This window comes from Mirounga leonina, unplaced genomic scaffold (genome assembly GCF_011800145.1).
Source record: "Mirounga leonina isolate KUSES-001 unplaced genomic scaffold, KU_Mleo_1.0 Mir_170, whole genome shotgun sequence".
In the NCBI taxonomy this organism is placed as follows: Eukaryota; Metazoa; Chordata; class Mammalia; order Carnivora; family Phocidae; genus Mirounga; species Mirounga leonina.
The window spans coordinates 7,370,773-7,383,984 of NW_023270433.1; the positions used below are offsets into that span (position 1 = coordinate 7,370,773).

The 13,212-nt window shown below is 60.3% G+C and overlaps 1 protein-coding gene across 1 annotated transcript in view; it reads right to left on the reverse strand.

The window, feature by feature from the left end:
* Nucleotides 1-15: 15 nt before the first annotated feature.
* DNM1 (dynamin 1) overlaps nt 16-13,212 on the reverse strand; it is a 43,858-nt gene continuing 30,661 nt past the window's right edge. The window contains 9 exon segments of the mRNA XM_035015715.1: nt 16-2,193; nt 4,294-4,398; nt 4,400-4,510; nt 4,879-5,120; nt 6,177-6,347; nt 6,701-6,712; nt 7,132-7,243; nt 8,121-8,230; nt 12,021-12,134. Coding sequence (XP_034871606.1) covers nt 2,172-2,193; nt 4,294-4,398; nt 4,400-4,510; nt 4,879-5,120; nt 6,177-6,347; nt 6,701-6,712; nt 7,132-7,243; nt 8,121-8,230; nt 12,021-12,134 — 999 coding nt within the window. The 3' untranslated portion in view covers nt 16-2,171.

A 13,212-nucleotide genomic window follows, 5' to 3' on the forward strand; every position in this document is an offset into this window, starting at 1 on the left:
CAAGCCAGCAGAGGGCAGTTTCCCATCGTCCAGAAGTGGGTTTTATTCTCAGCCGAGAGACAGCAAGCCCGGTGGTAGAGAGCCACACAGCTGCCAGGACGGCGCCCCCGGGGCTCGAGCGGGGGAGGGATGGAAAAAGTGGCTGTCCACAGGCCGGGCAGGACAGGGAGGCTCGTCAGAGGTGGCACACTTTGGAGAGGGGGATGTCAGGGTGACAGTGTTCCCTGGTAGTTGGGCCACAAGACTCCTCAAGGACAGCATGGTGACGGATTCCCAACACTAGAGGCGAGGCTGTGGTGGCCGGCGGGGGGTGAGGGGTGGTGTGTGTGTGTGTGTGTGTGTGTGTATTTATAGTTATTTATAGAATGGGGCAGGAGCAATACCACGGAGGGGCACAAGTGTTCACCAACATCACGCCTGGATGTGTCAGCTCACCACTACAACAGACTAAGTCACAGATGAAGGGGGGGTGCTTTGGGGCTGGGGAGCCACTGTTAAGTCACAGAACAGCCGTCCAGGCAGGCTTGGAAAGGGAGGTCTCCGAGGAATAGAGGGATCTGGTTAGAGGTCGAAGGGGGGCCTGGGGCTCTCAGGACGGGATGGACTTGCCTGACCCGATCGGCTGGCAGTTGGAGAGAAAGCAAAGAGAGAATGGAGAGAAGGAGGGAGAGAAGTGGTAAGGCAAGGGCAGCCAAGCCCGGCGGGGCAGGAGGGGGCTGGCAGGGGGAGAAGACGAAGCTGAGGGTGTGGGTGAGGGTTCTGGAATGGAGGGGAGAGAGAGGGAAGGTGGGAGGAACTGGAGGTGGGTGGGGGCCACAGCTTCCCAGGGGTCTGGGGGAGGGAGGCCGGGACGGCCCTCCCCCTGCCACGCACGCCGGTCTCTCATACACCACCAGGCAGTGCACCCACAGCTCCAGGCACATGCTCGGCCCGCCCTGTCTTCCAACGTACTGGCCCGGGGCCACCCCTAGCCTCAGAGTATGGGGCCATGAGCCCCAGGCCACAGTCACCAGTCCTCACGGAGAGAGACAGGAGGAGAAAGAACACTGTTTGAACCCGGAGGGCAAAGCTAAAAGGATGGCTGGAGGGGGGGGGGCACTGGAGGCCCCTCTGGGCGGGCAGAAAGCCCGGAGTCCTCAGAAGGGACCCTGGGGAGGCGGGGAGGTCAGGCAAGCCGGATACCAGCGGCCACAGGCTTATAAGTCTAAGAGGGGAGCCTCAGCTGGTCGGGGGACCACAGGTCGCGTAGGTGAGGCTGGGCCCTTCCTGCTGGGGAAAAGCAGAAGAGCAAGAGTCAGCGGCAGGGACAGAGTGGCAGGCGGGTCGCTGGGTGACTGTGCGGCCCAGCCAAGGTGGGACCCAGAGAAGCTGACTTGCCTAGGTCGGTGGACACTGTGGTCCCCTTGGCTGAAAAGCGTAGGTCACCCCAGGAGCACCAGGCCCCAGGGCCATGAGCCTGTGGGCTGGCTATGGCGCTTCATCTGGGGCCGAGGACGCTGTCATTTGTCGTGCCTCCACAGGCATGACAATACCAAGGAGGGAGGGAGATGGCCTCCGTGACCCTGCCTCGCCTGTGAGCTGTGGACAGGGCCCTCCAGCTTTCAGAAAGCAGCACCCCGCCAGAGCCTTCGCCCCGGATGGCCGCCCCACGGCTGACCCGCTAGAGGACGCGGGGCCTACCAGGGCTCTGGCCCCTGAGCTGGGTGCTGGCTGCCCTGCCCCAACAACACGGCTCAGACTGGGGAGACAGTGTGGCACCCCCGGGACCAAGTTCCAAGGCCTCTGGCTGAGTCCGGCCCCACGCACAACCCCTTCCGAGTTCCTGCTTCTACACCATCAACCATGAGCTCTCTGCCCTCTCTGCCGGCTCCTGAGAGCCTGGGCGCGGAGCCTGTCCCAGGAACTCCCCAGGCTCAGCCCTGGAGGTCCTGAGCAGTGGCACTGAGTCCCGAGGCTCGCTGAGAGGGAGGTGAGAGAGCCAGCTGGCAGCGAGGACAGAAAGAGGAAAGAATAAGTCTGGAGCTGCAGAAGGGAGAGGGAGGGGAGCCTGGCTCTGAGGTCCCAGGTGCGCCCCCCCATGTGGAGCTGGTGCAGCGGGGGGCGGGGGGGCAGACACACCGTTCATGCAGCAGGCAGAGAGGCCCGTATGCACCTACCGTGGCTGACGCTCCTCAGGGGTCACTGATAGTGATTCTGAAAGACAGCACCAAATCAACATGGCAGTTCACACGCACGGACGGGGCAGGCCTGGGGGGGGGGGCACGCACACGCACACGCCCGGGCGTGCACACACATGCTGGGAGGCCCCACGGCCCTGCATGCACACGGTGACACACATGCCCGCAAACAACACGCATACACCTCCCCCGCCTCCCACTGCCCAGCGCCCTCACTGGCCGGCACGTGCAGCACGGACGTGGGGCATGCAGCCACTCGGCACACTGAAGCACACGCGTGGGCTGAGTCACAACACAGAAGCTCGCCCATACACAGGAGGCATTTGCACCAGCTCCCTGCACACTCGTGCCTGGCGTGCTCAGAGGGCCACCTGCAGTGCTCCATATGGGACTGATCTTGCTTTCTTAGGGTCCAGCTGCCATTTCTCTGCCCGAGAACCTTCCATGGCTCCCTAGTCCCCACAGCATTGAGTCCCAAGAAGACAAACTCTTCTGTGAACTTTTAAGGTTCTGCAGCCTGCCCCACCGTACCCAGGGCAAACTTTTCTTATTCTTCCTCCTTCTATCTGCACTCTTCTCTGGCCAGCGGCTCTCCTCAATGCATCCCACACTAAACCTTCGCCCGCACCAACCCAGGTGTCCCTGACTCCTCATCACCTGAGTCTTATCTCAATCAGCCCCCAGACCGCCCCCAGGTCAATCTGTCTTGAAGCTTCCCAGACTATTCTCTTCCTCCCAGGCAGGGCCGTGACTTGCCAAGTGTTTTCCGTGTGTTAGCAAGACTGGAGTTAGAGCAGGTGCCAAATCTTCCTCTTCCCATATGTCACCCCTCAGCGCAGACCTGGGCATGTCAAATACCCTTAAGAATCTGAACTCAGAAGGGAAGTTAGCAAAATGCTCCTATAGCCAAATTTGCAATTCATGCGGCTTCTCTACCTACAGTCACTGTCTCCCTTGATCCTCACACCAGCCCTGGGAGAAAGGCAGAATGTTAAATATCATGTGGTAGAAGGGAAACTGAGGCCCTGGAAGGGAAAGTGACTTGCCTAAAGCCCAGGATGAACCAGGACCTCTGGACTCCAATCCAGCGCTCTTGACCAATACCACGCTGCCTGCTTTACCCCATCTGCTTTGGTCATCAGATCACCGTGGAAGCAAGTCCCATCTCTGCTTCGTTTGGGGCTCATGGGGGCTAGACCCACGAAGGCTAGGCCCTACCCTCCAGCCATCTGGAAACACAGGCGGATGCTATTGGTCTGATGTGTTCTTCCTCAAGGAACGTGGCCAATGGAAACAGGACTGAGATATCAGAATGAGCTTCCTTGAAAAAGGGTCATGAATCAAGAAGGCAAATTCAAGGGATGAAGTAGAAGCCTTTTCCTTGGAAATCTCTGGGAACGGGGCAGCCTTCACCCACTCCTGCCCCAACACCCACCATGTTGGTCCAGGCCAGGTAGCGCCAGAGGCAGGGCCAAAGAAGAAAGCCATTAGACCGCCCCATGGCTCCCAGCCCCCTTTCCCAGCTGCTCCGTGTCCTAGCCCGTGCCTGGATGCCATTCTTACACTCACACTCGTGTGCACGCCCACACACACATCACACACCTTGCCGGTCAGTCACAGCCTGGCCTCTGTTCCTGTGGGCCAGAGGCCAGACACCCCCTGGGACAGCTCAAAGAGTCAGGACTCAGAGTAGCCCTGTAAGTGAAAAACCCCACATCTGGAGAGGATCTGGGTTCCGAGATGCCCAGACCTGAGGTAGGTCACTAGGGGCTGGGAGAGAGAAGTTGAGGACGGAATGGAGAACGGAGGAGAGCGAGGAGAAAGGAGGAGGAATGCAACGTGTGGGAGAGAGAAGTGAAAAGGGAGGGAAGCGCCATGCAAGTGCTGAAAAGAAGGGGGCAGGTGGGATGAGTCCCACAGCCCCCTCCCCAGAAAGGACCACCTCCGGGACTCAGAGCTCCCTAGGGCGCAGGCTCCGCCAGCCCTCGGCCACATGTCCGGTGGCTCCGGCACCCACGTCCGAGCGCCCTGGATGGAGAGGGCCGGCTCTGGCCACACCTCTCTCCCGGCTACGCCCGCCCGGCGGTCTCTCCCACCGTATTCAACCCCTACTCACCTGGGGACCCCGGGCGGGGCGCGGTTGGGGCGCGAGGGCACCTGTGGGGGAGGGCCGAAGGGGTCAGGGGAAGCCCCCGGCCTGGAGGGCACGGGGGGCGCCCCCCCCCAGGGCGGACCCAGCAGGCGGAGGCCCAGGAGCAGGGCCCCGCGACCCGGGCCGGGCTGGGGGCACGGCGGGGGCTCGGCGCTGCGGCGTGGGGCTGGACGTGGGTGACCTGCGGGCGACAGGGCGCGGAAGACAAGGAGGGGAAGAGATGAGCAGCTCCGCCCTACCTTGAGGCCCCGCCCCAGCCCAGCGCCGGTCACGCCCATGCGCGGAAGCCCCGCCCCGCCGCGCCCTACTTGTTCCCGGAGTTTAAGCCCCGCCTCCGGTGGCTCCAAAGTTCCAGCTCCACCCAGCCCCGCAGCCAGCGCTCCACGGCAAGCCCCGCCCCGCAATAAGCCCCGCCCACTTCTAAGCCCCGCCCCCTGCTCCAGGTGGGAGCCGTTCCGGTGACGCGGGCGCGCCACTGCCCGGTCCCGGCCCTCCTCCCGCGGGCCCCGGGCTGGGGGGCTTTGGGGCCGTGGGGGCCGGCCCTGGTACCTGCGTCCGGCCGGTACGCTCTGCACCTGCAGCCAGGAGTCGTCCACGGGCGGGGGCATGGGCGTGCTGACAGTGGTCGTGTTGATATCGCCGATGATGCTGAGCGCCTCCTTCAGTGCGTGGTACATGCGCAGCATCTCGTCGCGCCGCTGCGCCTGCTCCGCCGACTCCTCCATCAGCGTGTTCTGGTCCCCGCACGAGTACAGGTTGGCCAGCAGCTCCGAGAAGATGAATTCCTTCGTCTGCGGGCGCGCGGACAGAAGGACGGGCTGGGACCTGACGCCTGTACCACTCTGAACCCCCGTGGGACTGTACGCTGGACTGGGAGCTCGGGGGTCCTGGCTTTGCCACCGCAAAGCCTTGCGACCTTGGAGATCTCCCCTGCTTCCCCGTCTCCCTCCTTGCCCTTTTCTCAGATGGTCCAGAGGGGAAAAGTGACCTGTCCAAGGTCATGGATGTGGGAAGGCACTCGGGGCCCACCATGCAACCGGGACACCTAGTTACTCAGCTGTGTCTCAGCCTCAGGTTCCCCATCTATAAAATGGGGAGGTTAGTTACATCCTTTCCAAGGACTTGCATACTCCATGGGACCAAAATAAGGGAGATGACAGTTTAAAATTTTCTGACCTTGAGTAACAGGTGTGAATGCGTGCTTGGATTGGGTGAAATGTGAGTCTCTGTGTGTAGGCGGTGGGTTAATGTGCTCCTTATACTCCGCAGGTGCTGGTCCTGGGATATTCATGGAGAGGCACTGAGACTTAGGCCATAGGCCTGTGTCTCACTTATCTGTTGTTCAAATATATATTGAGCACCTACTCTGTGCCAGGCACTGTGTTGTTCTGCACTTTATAGTCCCTCTATTATCCGTATTTTTACATATAGGCAAACAGAGACTCCGAGAGGATAGTTTGACTGAAAGTCAAACAGAATTTGTGGCAAATCCAGGATTCAAACATAGTTCTAATTCTCTGGGGGCCATGCCTTTTCATTAAGCCATGGATGGTAGTGATTCTGCGGGGCGTGCATTTCAAAACATGGCCCGGGGGTTCTCAAAAGATGTGATTCCTAGTTCCTTTTGGGAAACATTTAAGCATGTTTGGAACAACTTGGGTATGTGACTCTACAATACAATATACAAAGCTCACATTATATTTCTTCTGGACAGCTCTCGTGTGGACCTATACTTACCTCGCTAGACCTGATCCCAAGGGACTGGGCTATGCCTCCCCCAGGCCAACCTGGTCGCTGCCTCCCTGGTCCCCCAAGAGCACCCTCCGCCCATGAAGGGTTGCACCCACATTGTTGATCATGAGGTGCATGATGGTCTTCGGCATGAGGTCCCGCACGGTCTTGTTTACGATGGCCATGTATGAGTCCACCAGGTTCCGGATGGTCTCCACCTGCCGCTCTAGCTGCGGGTCCATGGAGTGCATGAAGCTGTCTGAGCCGTTCTCCTCAGTCTCGCTGGCCTGCCGTTGAGAATAGAGGGCATCAGGGTGGCTGGGCCCTCGCAGCCAGGTTCCAGGCACCCCCAGGGTCTCGGCCCCTCCAAGGGTGCCTGGAACACTGCCATACAGAGAACAGACACCAGCTCCCCCAAACACTCCGCATCTGCACTCTGCCCACCCCAGTGCCTCTTAGGACCCCAGACCCTCATTCAGCCTTATCTTGGCTCTCAGTCTAGTGCCTAGAATTTGCCTCAGTTTCCCAGTCCATCAATTAGGAAAGAACTTCCGAGGTCCCTTCCTGATGCTAAAGACCTGGCCAGAGCTGCCGCTAGTCTGGAGACACCTGGCAGAAGGCGAGGGAGGGGCACACTCACTTTCTCCTTGTCCTGGGAGGCCCACACCAAAGCCATAGAGGTCACGACACCAGCCTTGCCGCCGCCGTCGCCGCCACCAGCAAGCACGGCCCAAGCAGACACACAAAGGAGAAGGCGAATGAACCCAGGGCACTCTACCCCAGCTCTAAGGTAACTCGAGACATCCCCACAGTGAAAGAGAGGAGGAAAGTGAAGGTGGCCACAGAAAGCCACCACGATGCGAAAGGGATGCAGGAAATGCCATCTGCGGCAGAGGAGGGTCACAAAGGACAGGAGGAAGGCTTCACTCTGATCCCAGAGTAGGGGGAGGATCCGCGCTAGTTCTGAGCCGCATAAGGGCTCAGAAACGTGACATGACTTGATATCACTGAGGATGGTGACCCTGGGCCCCCTGTGGGAAGTAGCTTGCTCCCCCCTCCCCCGCCACTCACCCCAACACGCTCAGGATACACGCCAGCCCTCAGGAAGGAGGCCTTCCAGCTATCCACCTCCTCCTGTGTCTCACAGGCCAGTTCCAGCTGCCGATAATCCTTGTAGACATTCCTGCAAGATGGGGCAGGCGGTGAGCGGAGAAGGCATGAAACCCATTCATGCAGGTGGTGAAGGGCACGCACGGATTGGGGGCATCACGTCTGGGGTCCAGGCCTGGCTTTCTCATTTCCCAGCTGTGCAACCCTGGGCAAGTCCCCTCCCCTTCCAAGCTTCCGTTTCCTCGCCTGGAAGATGGGTTAATAAAACAAATCCTGCCTCCCTGGGTCATTTTGAGGATTCAGTGAAATTAGCAGTAAAATGCTCTACTAGAAAGGGACTAGGGCACCTGGGTGGCTCAGTTGGTTAAGCGACTGCCTTCGGCTCAGGTCATGATCCTGGAGTCCTGGGATCGAGTCCCGCATCGGGCTCCCTGCTCAGCAGGGAGTCTGCTTCTCCCTCTGACCCTCCTCCCTCTCATGCTCTCTGCCTCTCATTCTCTCTCTCGCAAATAAATAAAATCTTAAAAAAAAAAAAAAGAAAGAAAGGGACTAAAAAAGAGGGGGCGGGGATGAGCCCTCATAAGAGGGGTATCCCTGACCATGCAGCCCCCATTGGCTCCCCCTCGCTGCCTGGGGACCTCCCTGATGGCAGCTCTACTCACCCCTCATCTCGAGTAAGGGGAAGCCCACAGGAGTCAGCCCTGGCTTGGGAGGTGAGAGGCCCGGTACCATCACCGACCCCACTGGACACTGAGCAACAAGAAGGGGATCGGGCCTGATGGGCTCTTCCTTGTCCCCCTGGGCCTGGCAGAATGTCTTATGCAGAGCAGGTGCTCACCAAGTGACTGTCTAAATATTTGTCAAAGGAATGACTTGCTGTGGGGCTTGGGGCAAGTCCCTCTCCTTTCGGCTCAGTGAGGGTGGTTTGGGGCTCCAGTCTGGGGACCCACCTCTGCTCAGTGTTAAAGAGGGCAAAGATGTGCTTGCTTGACATGAAACCTTTCTCCACGTCCCGTAGCTTCAGGTTGTCCACGGAGAGCATGTATTTCTTCTCTTTCTCCTGTGGATAGAGGTGGGAGTGATGGGCGAGGTCACACTCTTCCCTGCTCTGCCTCACAACCTAAGAGCATTCCGGGCGGTGGGGCGGGGTGGGGGTGCTGGGGCTGTGGAGCCCCAGAGCGGCCCTGGACTGTGGGGGCACCTGCGTGCCATGCACAACAAGGTGCCATCTGAAGAGAGCCTGCCATGGAGCCCTGGGCCTGCCAGGCGCCTCTGGTTCCCAATGGCACTCAAGCCATCCCCACCACCTCTGCATACATGCCAGAGCCCAAGAGCGCAGGGTGGCGAGACCGAGGGTGGCTCCCAGCCCCACCCCAAGCAAGCCCTGGCTGCCGTCCAGGCCAGCCCCAGCCAGGGACCCCGCACTCAAGCCTCTCTCGCCCCGAGCCTGGCCAACGGGGACCGGCTTTGGCTAAGCTGCTGACTTCATTTCCTGACTATGGAGACAGACAAGGGGGGCCACCAGCCCCAGCAGCTTCAAAGGGCTGGCTCAGCCCACGCCACCCCCCTCCCCCACGCCAGCCGCCCATATGTTAGCAATCAGGCGCACAGCACAAGCCTGGAGATGGTACGTCTGTGTGTGCAACATGTGTGTAGTTGTGTGCTTGTGCAAACACACGCCAGCCAGAGCACGCGCCCTGTGACCATTGTGTACGTGCGCCCGCGCGTCTGTGTGAGGAGGTGCGCAGCATGGCCGTGGGTCCGTGTGAGCATGTCTGGGGGTCAAGGCGGATGTGTGCACGCTCCCGTAGGTGTGTGTGGCAGCTGTAAACATCTGTGTTTGCATGGAGCGTGCCTGGGGGGCACTCTGTGGGCATGCATGTTTCCACGCAGATGGTTTGTTGCATGGGCTGAACACGTTTGGTTTATCTGTAGTCGTCTGGGAGGAGTAATGTGTATCTGTGGATGGGCATGTGGGTGCCAGGCCTATGTGCACACTTGTGTATGTCTGCTGTGGGCCGACATTCGTCTGTAGGCTGCTATGTTCAAGGGAGGCTCAGGGATCGGCAGAGGAGGTACTCCGGGTTGGGGCTCTGGGAGGCGGAGGAGGGTTTCTGCTGCTGGTACCCCACGTGCCCACACCACAGGACCCATGCTGTGGCCGGGGGATGTCTGTGTGGATCTCAGGGACTCAGGGCTTGGGTATGAGCCTCATTCAGGATCTCAGGTCGGGGCGGGGGGGAGGGGTTGGGAGGGGACTGGGTTGAGGAGGACCCTGCTCCCCAGTCCTGGCGCCGTCCTGCCCACCTCCTTCTGCCCCCCACACCCGCCTGGCCCGTCCGGCCACATAAAGCCTTCTTTATGCCAGGCGGGTGGCTGGGAGTCCCAGAGGGCGGCTGGGGGAGGAGAGGAGGAAGTTGCACACGCGGCCAGGGAACATCTGGAAGCATTCGAGGGAGGCCCCGCCACCACCCGCCCTGCGCTCCGGGGTTGGACTCTAGGTAGGAGCGGCCTCCTCCCCCCACTCCTCCCTTCCTGCTGGCCGGCCCCCTCCCCAGGCCCCTCCTTCCCAGCCACAGCTCCCGCTCACCCCTGCCACGTCAAAGGAGGCAGAAGGGGAGTCAGGAGCAGAGAGGGGACCACGGGCTGCCTGGGCTGGGGCTGGGGGGCCTTGGATCTCCAGGACATGGGGCCGAAGCTCCCACCCGACGGACAGACACTGCTGCCTGGATGGACCAGAGGACACCTCCACTCCGTCTACCCAGTGTTTAGACTATCTGTTCAGGACTCCCAAATTGTACAGTAGTCTGCACATTGGTTAGGCTGGGCTGGGTTAGACCCTCGGCGCCGCCGCTGGAGAGCTGGACCGACCCCCACCCGCCATCCCAGAACCGGAACCCGGAGACGGGGCAGGGGGCTGGGGGTGGAGGCACGGGGGGGGGGTGCTGGGAGGAGGTGCAGAGGGAAAAGGGGCACCCTGCTGTTGAGACGGGATGGGGGTGCTGAGGGGCGGCGGAGGAAGCCTGCGAAGATGCGGGGGGCAATGAGGACTGGGGATATGGACAGCCGCCTGTCTGCCCAGAGGGCCACCCAAGTCCCAAAGACCAGAGGGCTGGCGGCTGGGGAGAGAGCGGGCCAGATCCTCCTCCCTGCAGCCCAGACCACCTCCATGTCCGCAAGCTGGTAGTGCAAAAATCCACTCACATCCGACACACACACACACACACACACACACACACAACTTGACACGCACACCCCCACAACTCAGACACATACATTCCCACACCCAAACTCAAGTCACACGTTCGTGCCCCAAGCACACTCGCACATCTCAGGGGCACCCACATGCACCCTCACAGTGGAACACCGGCTCTCTCCCATTCTTCCATGGCGAGCACATATTCTCAGGTGTTCCACAGGCACATTCTCCCTCCTCAAGCCCATTTGCCGCATACATACCCCTTCATTTCCACACTGGGCACAGGCACACGCCTGGGAGTCATACCTCAGGCACACACAGTCTTCCCCAACCACACCTGGATGCTTATGCCCCAAACCCTCTCCTCCAACGCCCCCCCCAACACCACCCGTCAGCCTCACACACCCCACCTCCCGGCACTCACTGCCCACCCCCACCGCGCCCCCCACACGACCCGACTCAAATGTACACACAGAGCTCAAAAAGACCCCGCCACACGAGGACGGGGCCCCTCTTGGATACATTTCCCTGCAGCGTAGCCCTCAGCCCCAGGTCCCACTGTCCCCTGGCCCAACATATAACGACCCTCACATAAGAGCACCAGGAGTTCTGGGACCAGCAGTCAGCACCCCAGCCCATGAGGGGTCTAGGCAGCCTGCCTGAGCAATAGAGCAGGAAGCGACCCCCCCACCGCGTCACGCCACCTCACACTCCATCCTTCCAGGGGCCCCATGGTCGGGGAGAGGCCAGGGTTGGGGTAATGAGGTCCAGATGACTTGGCGCCCCCGCCAGTGACGACGGAGGGCCCAGCCCAAGATGGGGACGGGGGGAGCCTTGCGCAGGGTGACTTGGAGGGGGCAGGGATCGAGGAGGGAGCTCAGAGACCAAAATCACAGCCCCCACCCCAGCCCCACTTCCCCACTGAGAGCGCCCTCTCCTCCAAAAGCTTCCTCAGGAAGAAGGTCCCCTCCCCCACTCTGTGGCCAGCTGGAGTTCATTACCACAAGTCCCCCCCACCCCAAGCCCTCCCTATTCTCTCTGGTCACCTCTGGAATCCAGATGTGGAAGCCAAATAGACTCATTCTTAAAGGAGACCGGCAGCGAGGGAGGGAGGTAGCAGGGGTTCTGCGTGCCCCTGCGGGCAGGGAGGGGTTTAGCGTGGAGCCTCTGCAGGACCCCATCACTCCCGGCCCCTCGGCCTGGAGGCACCTGGGGCGCCTCCCTTGCACCGCTGGGGTCTGGGGGACTGGGGTGCAGGGGTTAACAGGGTGTCTGGCAGCTGGATATGTGTGTGTCATAGGCCTGTGGGGGCCACGGGGGAGGCGGCACACCCTGGAGCCGGAACACAGGAAGGCCACAGGGCTGGCGGGGTCAGGGAGGGGCGCCCAACACCCCTGCCCACCCTCTCCAGGGCGCTCGGCCCCAGGCTCCCCACTCCTGCCATGCCACCTTCTCTGTCCAGCGTGGATGAGCTCCCAGGATTGCCTGCCTCTGATCCTTGCGGCCCGCTTCCACCCAAGGGTCTTTGATGGGATTTAAGCAAAGCCCTGTTTGTTGGGCGGCCCGGTCTACTCCAAGCCCTTGGTAGTGTCTGAGCCTGGCTCTGGCCACCAGCCAAAGCCCTGGATGACCAGCGCGGCCCGTTACTCACCTCGTCGTCCTTGTACCAGGACAGATTCTCCGCGGTCAGCACAAACCAGTACTCCTTGGAACCCCCCTTCATGATGCCAATATTGTTGATGGTCAGCCAGCCCTTCCGGATGACCTGGAGGGTGAGAGGGCAGGAGGTCCGTGGGACGAGGCCAGGACTCCCTGTGGAGGATGGGGTAGGCAGAGAGAGGCACTCAAAAGCCCACCCCTCCTCTAGCTCTTGGAGGTCTGGCCGGGCAGGGAGGGTGCGGGCCAGACCTGCTGTGGTTTGAACCACAAGTGAATAGACCGGAAGATGGAGGAAGGCAGAGGCCAGCTCAGGATAAACAGCCTGTGTATCTGACAGTCAGAGCCATCTGAGGAGAGGACTGGTAGCCTTGGCAGGGGATGAGCTCCCCACTGCTAAAAGTGTGCAAGCAGAGTTTAGGGGGCCAACCGGGCAAGACAATTCTGAATGTCTTTGCGGCTTAAGATCCACCTTATTCTAAGACTTGTTTCTGACCTCAAGGACTTTGTATGTGCCACTGCTCTCCCTGCCTGGAAAGCACTTCCCTCCTGTCTGTCTGCCAAATTCCTCCTCACCCTCTGGGTATCAGCTCAGAAGTCCCATTCTGAGGCAGGCCCTCCCTGGCCCCCAGGATAAGTCAGGACCCCCATCATCGTCTTATAGTCTTTTATCACTCCTTTAAGTCTTCTTCTATGACAAAGGCTGAGATTTCAAAATTGTGTGTGTGTGTGTTTATGTGAGTGTGTGTGACAGACAGAGAGAGAGGGAAGATTATCTGCTGATGTCAGCCTGTCTTGCTAAATTATGAACTCTCTTGTTCACTGGTATGTCCCAGCACCTTGCAGTGTGCTTGGCAGATAGTAAGTAATCAATAAATATTTGTGGCATGAACACATGAATGCTAGGGCAGTAGGGTTCTAAGGGTCTTTGGCCCCAGGGCCTGGACAGGAGTGGGCTGGTAGGAAGTGGGAGCAGGGTGAAGGGCTGAGCATGAATTGAACAGGCCCCTTCTTCCCTGGGGAGCCCAGAGTAACAGGCAAAGGTCTGTTTTCACAGCAGGATGCAGCTGTCCCCAAGAGCATTCTGAGCCATCACCACAGACAGGCCTGTAGATTCCACTCCAAGGGCAAGGCCACTAACTAGACCCCCGTGGTGGGCCATTCAGAAAGAGCTCCCTCCCCCAGCC